Here is an 11691-nt window from a genome sequence, read left to right as displayed (position 1 = left end):
TAGAGGTGGGATTGTTAAAAAAGTTATTCCTAAGCCTTGTAAAAACAAGAAAAGAAAGGCTGAACAAGTTTCAAGATGTTCAAAAAAGAAAAAAGTTGTGGTTGAAGAACCCAAGTATGACTCGGATTTTGATACGATGGATGAATCTACAACTATGAAGACAGTAGTGTCCAAGCTACTGATGAGGTTGAGTTTGTGAAGAGAATAGTGACAATGGGGACGAGGAAACTAATAGAGATAGCTGAGATACTGAAGATGAGGATGGTGATCTTCTGTCCTTGCCAACTTGTGCAAAAGAAATCTCTGGTAAGCCCTATAATCTCACTACATGGATGGATGAGTTAGAATCTTTTCCAGCGAAAATTTTTGTTAGAGCAAGAATGAATCTTTTTCAAGATTTTAGAAATGTTTTACTTCAAGAAAAAATTTATAATGACTTTAAAGGTATTTGTTTAGGTCATTTAAGGCATATTCCAGAATATTGCAAGTTCAATGGACAGATGGTCCATTACATGTTGTTGCGTCATGTCAAAAATGATAAAAAATTGCATGAGATGTGGTTTTGTGTGAATGATAAGTCTACTTGTTTTGGCTTAAAAGAATTTGCATTGATTACAGGGCTGAATTGCTCAGCATACCCCCGTGATGCAAAAATGAAAAAAAGTGCTTCAGAAAGGTGTAAATTTTACTATAAAGTAACCAGGAATAAGAATATCAGTGGTTCAAAGTTGTTGAGTTTGATTAAGGGTACCAGATTGAATAAGAAGCAGAAGTTGAAGTGCTCTTTAGTTGGTTCGTCCACTCAATGTTGCTTGCCCACGATCGATCTAAGATTATGGATTCAAACCACATTAAGATGGTTGATGATTTAGATTTTTGCAAGTGTTATCCATGGGGAAAAGAGTGTTTTGATTTAACACTGAAGTATTTGAAGAACAAAATTAATTTGAAAAAAACAAAGTGAAGTGTACAGGGAAAGAGGGAATGCATCGTATGCTTTGTATGGCTTCCCCTAGGCATTTCTGGTAATTTTTATCAATTATGGAGTTGATTAATATTAAACTCTTATATATTTATATAGTATTTCATAGTCTCTATTTATTTATTTATTATTTTATTAATTTCAAGTTTGGATATATGAGGCTTTTCCTCATCTTGGTAATTATGCAAAGAAGTCCTTGGATTCTCCTTTGCCAATTCCCCGTGTACTTAGATGGCACACAACAAAGAGCGATAATATTATCGAAGGTGATCCATTTAAGTACAAAGGGTGAAGTACAAAGGTATAAACTTATTTATTATTATCTAGCAATATTTGTAAATTTGTGAAGGGCTTGTACTATTTATGTTTTTTTTGTAGGTTGTGCATCCATACATCATACCTACTGTCTGTGAGACCAAACAAAATTATATGGCAACATTAAAGCCATATACGGACGTAGTGAAGGACACAATCATTGATGACTTAAAGGCCAGTTTGAAAGGTGTCACTGTCCTCACTTCTGCAGAAGGTACTGTGGAGGATGAGTATTCAAATGATCACAATCCTAATTAACCTTGTGAGAATTATGTACCAAGTACTTCTAAAGATGAAAGTCTGGGTGAGCGTATTGCTTCCCTCGAGCAATCAATGATGGAAATTGTTACTTTTGTACGAGGGGAGAAATTGAGAAGAAATGAAAAGAAAAAGAAAGGTAGATAAATTTATATATTAATTATGTAAAATAATGTATTTGTATTAATGCTTAGCCACTGATCTTGCAGTAGATGATGACAACTTTTCATCACCAACAGTTGATGATAACATCCTTCCATTAGTTGTAGTCGATGATGATCTTGCTGCAGTTGATGCATACTTTGCTGAAGAAGTTGATGAAGAGATGAAGGAAGAGGAGATTAAAGAAGAAGAGAAACAACAAGATGAGGAGAAGATGACAAAAAAAAAAAAAGAGAAGATGGAAGAGAACGATGAAGTAAAAGAAGAGGAGAATCTAGAAGAAAAGAAAGAAGAAGAAAGTGAAGAGGAGAATCTGGAAGAGAAGAAAAATGAAGAAAACGAAGCAAGTGGAGAAGAAGAGAAAGAACAACAAGAGGAAAAGATAACAGAGAATGAAGAAGAGGAAAAGTTAGAAGAAAGGAGCTTGGACTGATGTGGCAGAAGTGGAAAAATAAATAGACGTGATGGGCATTGTGATGGAGCTTAATGGTGAGGTTGGTGGTGATGAGTAAGGGCAGTTGTGGTTTTTGTGATGGTTATACCCTAGTATTTTAAAACAATTTTTGAAGTTGTTCATTTTTTATGACAATTTATTTTTCTGATAGTTGGGTTTTCCCTGGTTTGAAGACAATTGATTTTTTTATATGGTTTTTTTAAGACAATAGATTTTTGATAAGTTGATTTTTAAAAACATGGTTAAAGTGATTTGTTGTTTTCTTGTTTTTGACGACAAAAATGTACATTGGACAGTACATATTATGAAGGGTTTTTAGATTTCTTATTAATCTATCTCTTAATAAACTTGTATGTCTAATACTATAAGTTGTTATCACTATTGATCTATAACATTATCGATCAAATATAAAAGATATAACAATGCAATAAATAGAGATAAATACTTTATTTATTCAGCACTACATTCTTGTTACACACTTGTTACACACTTGTTACAGATTTCCAAAAAGCAAACACCAAATATAAACCATACAATATAGCTTTTAGGCGTTTTTCTTTTTCTTCTGCCAAAATCAACCTTTCTTTTAGTTGATCTCTATCTATTTCAGCATCTTTTAGCAACACTTTCAAGTGATTTCTCTGCTCTTCGGCCTCATTTAAGAAAGTCATTAGCAGATTTCTATTTTCTTTGGATTCCCGTAGCTTTGTTAATAATTCAAATTTGGCAATGCCTTGAAAATTTGATGGGTTACTCGTTGATGATTCATTTTCAGCCACCTAAAACATGAGCACATGCCAATTGCACAATTAAAGAATTGTCGACCTGAATTTGTATCGGTGTGTGACGTCCTCAACGTAGCTGGATTACCTCAATGACAATTTTAAGACTTTTTTGCTTTGGATGTTTGACATGTTTGAGACATTGTAAAAATGGAGGTTTTTGAGTTGTTTATGAGGAATTGCCTTCCTTTTATACTAAAAAATAAGCAGATGTTACCGTTGAAAAAGTGGAATTTGAACTTTTGTTACCGTTGTAAAATTTGTCTATGTAAATATGTACTGGTTGTTAAAATATATAGATCTCTTAAACAATCGATGCATATCTATGTATGTGGTATGTGTATGATCATTGAGATTTACACTCTGACATTAGTAAGGTATATTCGGATTTATGTCTATGTTAAAGCATTGTCGATACTGCATGTACTAGAATATGACGCTTATATATAAACCAAAAACTAGTAGGATTTAAAAAAAAACAATTAATTAATAATAAATAATATTTTTGAACTTTATCCAATTAAATAAGTTTAAACAAGTCATATGATCATTTAAGAGTCCACATAAATTGGGTGCGGTGATTAGAGATGTATGATGAAGAGTTGTGGTTATACAATCAACATCCTTACATCATACTTATGCTTTCTCAAACATTGTTACAAGAATGTTGATTGTATAACTACAACTCTTCCTCATACACCTCTAATCACCTCATACAATTTTGGGAGTTTCCTCCCATACTCCCATATAATCACCAACAACAACAACAAATTCAGTTACTGCCATTATCGACTACAAAGATATATACTAGATTACAGTATCAGTCGTTAACAATCGATGAAGTCTGACATCCGTACAGAAACGCGACTGAATGAGATCGTGGTTAAAAATGCAGCTCCTGCAATGACGAAACAGATCTTTAATGCTTTTAAACTACTAAAATGTATCCATAATGAGTTATCAAGTGATTATTATGGAAGATTTCTCAAATTTCTAAAATGGCGAAAAAATCATTTTGAAGCTTGGGTTTTGAAAGAAAATGAAGTAAAAATGAAGATGGAGTAGGAGATGATGATGATATTACCTTGAAAATGGATATTTTGGCCGAAAAACTCATCGGAATTGTCACTTTCGACAACAGCAAAAACGAGCTGCTCTCTTCTTTCCCGTTTGGTTTTTTTCTTTGTTTTTAATATAACTTTAAAAAAATGCAAATAGATATATATTATTCCAAATTAGTTGGAAAAGAAGGGGGGACCATAGTGGAGATATGAAAACCTAGTGAGGTCTTTTGTATGTGCCAATTAGGGCACATAGATGATGTCATTAATAGTGGCTATACCACAAATTGTTGAAGACTTTTGTCTTAATGTTCATTAAACTTCTGGAGATATCGTTGCATGACTTACTACAAAAGCAAGCTACATATATAGAAAAATAAAAAATTAAATTTTTAATCAGTATAATTTCTCATGTAACTAAACAAGGGAAAAGGCTCAAATATATCATCGAATTTTGAGAAAATACTCATTTATGTCATCCGTTAAAAGATTGGTTCATCTATGACATTGTCGTTTGAGAAAGATTATTCATTTCATTATGTTTTAACTCCGACTTTGCAAAACCATTTTTACCTCAACAAGACCCCTAAACAAATTTTAACATTTTTCAATTGGAGCTTTGGATCAAATGTACTCTTTTTGCTTCTTCTTCCTCAAAAACATATGAAGAACATTATGAACTTTCAAATTTCCAACTTCTTCATTTCTTCACGAAATCACCTCAAATTTTAAGAGTAGTTTTCCTCCGAACTAGATATCAAACTCAATATCTTTTGAGCTAGAATTTAACCTAACTCAATAAGACTCACTTGAAATTTGTTCAATACTTCAACATCCTTTAATGGTAGAAGTTTCTCCACAACCCTAAATCACTTGAAATTTCGGACATAGATTCAAAAAAATACTAGGGAACAAAGATTTAATGTCAAAACAACAACCAAAAAACGAATCAAAGCAAATTTTCAAATTTTGGGATTCCGCTTTTTTGGAATTTTTTAAATACAGATGGGTTTTCTTAACTCCACAAATGATTTTTTTTTTAAATTAAAAATAATGACGTGACCCAAATTTGAGGTGATTTCATGAAGAATTGAAGAACTTGAAAATTTGAGAGTTCTTGATGTTGTTGATCATGTGTTCTTGAGGAAGATGAAACAAAAGAGTACATCTGATTCAAAAACCACAATTGAAGTGATAAAAGTCGTTCGAGGATCTTGTTTAGGTAAAAAATGATTTCGCAAAATTGGAGTTAAAAAATAATGGTGAGCCTTTTCTCAAACACATGGATGAGCAAATTTTTTAACAGGTGACATAAATGAACCTTTTTTCTCAAAGTTCAATAATATATTTGAGTCTTTCCCATTAAATAATAATAAGTAGGATATTAGTTCATATTTTTCCAATTACGACTACTTTGATTTGTCAAAAAATATAATTATAGAGAAAGTATGCAACTATATATGTGGGATATAATAGAGAAAACACGATATATTATTATTATTATTATTATTATTATTATTATTATTATTATTATTAATTAATTAATTAATTAATTAAAAGTTGGAAGCTCCTATTTTCAAAGTCGAATTACTATTTTACCTTTTGACTAAATAAAAATATTGTATGAATAAAAATATCTAATCTAATTAATAGTAATAATTAAATTGTTACACAATTACTGCACCCTAATGTAATAAATGAAATATCTACTCTAATTAAATTGGAATATTTTAATTATTACACAATTACAGCACCCTATATTCAATGTTTTAGAATTGCTAGCTTTTTAATCTTCCTTAAACTGTTCTCTATTCAATATTTTGGTTTCTTTTCAACTTCCTTAACATTATTTTTCAATTTTTTTATACCAATTTAATGTTTTGGTGTTCTACTTTAATATTTCATAGAATCAAATCAAAATGGCCCTTTACAATTTACACAATAAGCCTCTTCATTGCTAAATAAATAGAAGAATTAGAAGAGTTGCATTGAGTAATTGAACGTAGACTATTTAACTAGAAATATTAAATACGTGAATCAAAGGGGTCAAGGGATGTACATCAGAAAAAATCAATAAAAAGGCAAGATATTATCCCTCAATTCTTACTAATTTTCATCTTCTTCTATGTTCTTGTAAAAAAAAAAACCAACAATTTTAGAGGTTGAGAAGTATTGAGAGGCTAGAAGTGTTGGAGTCTAGAATTCGTTTGCCATTCAAATCCAACTTCGCTAACCATCTCACCGCCTCTTCTTGTTAGGTTTTAATGCGTTTTAACGCACAATCTTTATATATCATTGTTTTTAGACACATATATTATTATCTTAAAATGCAAATATTTTAGATTTAGCATTCAAATATTCTTGAGTTATTTCTTCTTTATGTAAAGAGAGAATTGATTTGTCTTTAATTTACTTATTCTCCAACACGTAAATAAAAAGATTGTCGAAGGACGTGAAAATTAAAATTGTTTATAGAGCATTTTTTTCTCCATCAATTCCATTAGTAAGACTTAAGAGAGTAGTTAAGAAAAGGAAAAGAGAGATGGTTGCAAATTTGATTGCACGAAAGTTTGTCTTTTATTTACTTTGTGACCTGTGATATAGTTTTACAAAATCAGAAGCTTTATTATAGTTGGTATCTAGTGTCATTTTATTTATTACTTTTGGTAATGTTTATAAATGCACATTTATTTCACATTCTCAATCAGTTTTCTCTAATTAACATTTGTATTTATAACAGACTCCTTTTGTATTCAATATTTTTGGTCACCTACAGCTTTACACACTTAGACTATTCGGAAAAATGAACTTATATTTTCCACAGTTACGTTTTTTATTACTCATTATAGTAATATATATTCAAAATGAGTCTACACAAATTAACATGGGGTAGAGTACTGTTATTATTAAAAGTGCGAAGCTTCAAATAACAAAGTTGAATTACCATTTTATCTCTATACTAAATAAAATTGTTATAAAAATCTAATTAATTAATTACTATATCTTCTTATTCTAAGTATTAAAGTGGGAAGATGTTAAGTCAAAAGTTGATAATAATAATAATAATTTTTAAAAAATATCAATTGACCATTGATGGACTCATTATCCTTTATCTATACATTATTTCTAATGTTTTTGTACTGCCCAAATAGGAGTAGTAAATTTGTACAGTCTATGCAATTGGGTAGGGCAGATGTGGGGCAAGACGCTTGGGGGGGGGGGATATAACTTAAATGAGAAAATGAATATTTTTATGAATTTTATTTTTAGTATCAAATTTATTTTATTTTTAAAAAGAAAATATTAAAAAACTTATGTGGGGCATTTCTCTATGTTGTGCGAGGTGGGGTGAATAAAAAATGAAAAATACTGTTATATGGTGTATGTGATTTTAAATTTTGTATGGGTTAAGTTCAACCAACCCCATCCGACACTCGTCCGGCCACATTGTCATCTCTAGAAAGGGGGGGAGGTAATCTGATATGCCTCTCTTTTCTTAATCTTTTTTTTTTTTACAAAAAATCCTATTTAAGTAAATCTAAAAATTACTCTATAATAATAGTTTCCACTATTGACTTGACACATGGATTAAGAAACAATAAATAAAATAGACTCAAAATGGTAAATTATTCATTGATTTTATAAATTAGATAAGTATTATTGAATATTCCAAAATAATATAGTAAGAAGTAAAGATGGACGGAGAGAATATTTCTTAATTACATTCTCTTAATTATCCATCTCTTTTTTGGTTCAGAAAATCCAATAATCTTGACACTAATTTAGTGATTTGGTGATCATTTATTATGCAATAAAATAACATAACATAAAGAATAAAAGGTAAAATATTTATTCAAATAAGATAACGGAAGGATTTAAGATATTTTATGGTATTCTTTTATTTTGTTTGCTCTATCCAACGTTATTCTTTTCATTTAATACTAGAATGCCTTTATATCATTATTGTAATATTAGATTCACATTTTTATTTAACTCGATGAACAATGCTCTTGAATGTTCATTTGTTTGCGGGATGGAGTATCAATAAGAGCTCAAGAAATTATTCATTGATTCTTTGTTAAAAAAAAAAGAATCCATTTATTTTTTATGATTACTATAGTATTAGATTCATGCTTTAGTTTGGCGAAGAAGAATCTTGAATATGTCAGTAAATTAGCATAAAATTTGAAGATTTTCTAACCTGAAGTTACAAATTGTTACTTTATGTATGTTTAAATTTTTATTTTATAGCTCAATAAAATTTCAATAATATATTTGCCATTTAAAATAAATCATATGCGATATAAAATTGATATTAAGTATTTTGGTTAAACATGCCGCGCACATTTTCATGACTAGTACTTATACTAAATACAAATGCCTGGGCAAGTCGGTAAGACTCTGTCCAATATATATTATTTTATTTATTTTAATTTATGCGACACAGATAGAATTAAGAGAGTCAATTGAATTTTTAAATATTCGGTTGTTGTTAAATATTTTTATAATATTTTAATGTACTTTTCAAATAATATATGTGCCACATGTGATATTTTGATTGTTAATCAATTTTTAATATATTTTTTAAAATATTTTAAGTTGTTAATTATGGTGATTTATATGTCATATTTGAAATTTTGAGAGTTAATCAAATTTTAAATATTTTTTACATATTTAAGTTGTTAATTGTTGAGATTTAGGGTACTTTTAACGTAATTTTCAAATAATATATGTTACCCCCTTTGTCTCAACTTATGTCGCATAGTTGAAATTTCGAAAATTAATCAAATTTTTAATATATTTTTAAAACATTCTAAGTTGTTAATTATTGTGATTTAGAGTACTTTTAACTTAACTTTCAAATAATATATGTTACTCTCTCAGCCTCAATTTATGTGGCATAAATGAAATTTTGATAGTAATAATAAAATTAAGACAAATAAATTAAAATAGATAAAACATTGAATATAAATGGAGGAAATTACTAAATATAAAATAGAGGAAATTAGTACATATAAAATAGAGGAAATTACTAAATATAAAATAGAGGAAATTAGTACATATAAAATAGAGAATATTTGAGGAGAAGGGCGGATCGGTCAACTAACCGACTGATCCTAAGTTCCTCAAATTCACTTTTATATATGTACCCTCTCTATCTCAATTTATGTGGCATAAGTGATATTTCGAAAGTTAATCAAATTTTTAATATACATTTTTAATATTTTAAGTTGATAAATATTATGATTTAGAGTAGTTTTGACGTAATTTTCAAATACTATATGTTACTCTCTCAGTCTCAATTTATATTGCATAGATGAAATTTTAAATTTAATAAAAAAAAAAAGTGAGACAAATAACTAAAACAGAGAAAACACTAAATAAAAATAGAGAAAATTACTACATATAAAATAGAGGAAATTTGAGGAGAAGGGTAGATCGGTCAATTGACCGACTAACCTTAAGCTCCTCAAATTCGCTCCTCTAATATATAGTAATTTTAAATATTTTGAGATGTTAATTATTGTATTTTGGAGTATTCTTAACGGAATTTTCAAATAAGATATGTTACTCTCTCAGTTTCAATTTATGTGGCATAGATGAAATTTTGAGAGTAATAAAAAAAATTAGACAAATTAATTAAAGCACGAAAAATACTAAATATAAATAGAGAAAATTACTAAATAATTTAAGAAGTATAGCAGATGGGTCAATTGACCAACTAACCCTAAGCTCCTCAAATGAAATTATTAAATATAAAATAGAGGAAATTTGAGGAGTAGAGCAGATCGATCAATTGACCTACTGACCCTAAGCTCTTCATATAAAATTACTAAATATAAAATAGAGGAAATTTGAGGAGTAGGGCAGATCGATCAATTGACCTACTGACCCTAAGCTCCTCATATAAAATTACTAAATATAAAATAAAGGAAATTTGAGGAGTAGGGCAGATCGATCAATTGATCGACTGATCTTAAGGTCCTCAAATTCGCTCTTCTAATATTTAGTAAAATATATAAGTGGGGAATTTACTTACCCAAAAGAATGAGAGCAAGTAGAGGAACTGAGACTTCATTGAGAAATTTTAGAATTGCTAAAAGGCTTTGGATATTTGGATAGAAAGAAAACAAAAAATATTATATATTTATAGGCACAACAACAACAGCTTATTGTAAACAAAAATAGATTTTAGTGATCTTCACGTGAATGTTGCATCTGTGATCAAATCAATCATGATATACATGCTTGATCATGCTTTTGGTAAAACTGTTATATTTTGGCTTTTTCTATAAGAATTAAATTTTAGTGATCATTAAAAGTTGAGATTCTTCACTTGAATTTTAGTGATCTTCATGTGAATGTTGCATCTGCTATCAAATCAGTTAGGGGTGTCAAATGGACGGGTTGGGTTGAAGTTGAAGATATTAAAATAGGTTGAAATAAAAATTAGACTAGGTTCTGACCCGCCCAAATTTACTTTGGGCTCAAATGGACTTAAAACAGGTTAAATCTTGACCCACCCAATTAGACCCGCTTAATCTAAATAATTTTAGTACATTGTTATTTAAGTTTTATAACCATAATTTGACTTTCAACTCAAGAAATTTTTAAAAGAGAAGTTACAAATGGATAGCTAAATCCTAAAAGATATAAAATAAATAGTAATTCATACCTTCAATATAGGAAAATACATTACATCAATGCAAATAAAGAGTATTAAAACGGATTGAAGTTGGAGATTAAATTGAGCTCAATTGAGAATTCTCTTAAAATGGGTTAGGACTTGAATGAGGATTGAACCCACTACAAATAATCTTGAGTCCAACCCTAACAATTCTGAGCGGATTGAGCGGGTTACCTATAATTGAGCTCAATTTTGACACCTCTAAAACTAGTCATGATATACATGCTTGGTCATGCTTTTGGTAAGACTGTTTTTTTGCTTTTCTTTTTCAACGAGGATTAGAATTTAGTGATCATTAAAAAGTTGAGGCTCTTCATGTGAATTTTAGTGATCTTCACATGAATGTTGCATTTGGCATCAAACCAGTCATGATATACATGCTTGGTCATGCTTTTGGTAAGACTGTTTTTTGTTTTTTTTTCTATAAAAATTAGATTTTAGTGATCATTAAAAATTTAAGGTTCTTGTAACACCCCAAAAAAAATTGAGCTAAAATCTAAACTATTCTTTTTTATGCATGTAGACTCATACCGGATGATTCCTAGTTGTTCAGGTGTATTAAGGCTTATTACCAAGTGTTGTAAGTATGTTGGAAGTGATTTAGGGTTACTAAGGACCTCTAGCACTAATGCGAGCTCAAAATCATTCTTACTCGCAAAGTTTTTCCATGAAATCATACAATGGTCAACTTCAAACAACAATATCTCTTATAATATGAGAAGTTTTATAAGTGATGACCTACCAAATTAAAGGTCTATTAGTCTTCTTTCCAACTCTTCCATCAAAACATAGGATATTCAATAAACGAATTCAAGAATTTCAAGAAAGGGTTTTTTTTATCGTTCTTCATCAAGTTAGGGTTCTCATTTAAAGATTCATGAAGTGTTTGAGGTATGTAAGGCTTCAATGAGAATATCCATTCACGCTCATATCTAATGTATTTTAAATTCAAGAATTTTGTGAAACTCTGTGAAGAAAAGTTAGGATTT

At 29.3% G+C, this 11691-nt stretch overlaps 1 protein-coding gene across 1 annotated transcript; it reads left to right on the top strand.

Annotated features, from left to right (window-relative positions):
• Positions 1–213: 213 nt before the first annotated feature.
• On the top strand, positions 214–2150 carry LOC125825180 (uncharacterized). The gene is made up of 3 exons (XM_049504514.1): positions 214–306; positions 1361–1511; positions 1750–2150. Exons 1-3 carry the CDS (start codon positions 214–216, stop codon positions 2148–2150), a joined length of 645 nt encoding a protein of 214 aa, XP_049360471.1.
• The last annotated feature ends 9541 nt before the right edge of the window (positions 2151–11691 follow it).

Source organism: Solanum verrucosum, unplaced genomic scaffold (genome assembly GCF_900185275.1).
Source record: "Solanum verrucosum unplaced genomic scaffold, falcon-dt-bn FXZP01000113.1, whole genome shotgun sequence".
In the NCBI taxonomy this organism is placed as follows: Eukaryota; Viridiplantae; Streptophyta; class Magnoliopsida; order Solanales; family Solanaceae; genus Solanum; species Solanum verrucosum.
The sequence above is the reverse complement of the archived record's forward strand: the minus strand, read 5'-3'. Positions and strand labels throughout refer to the sequence as shown.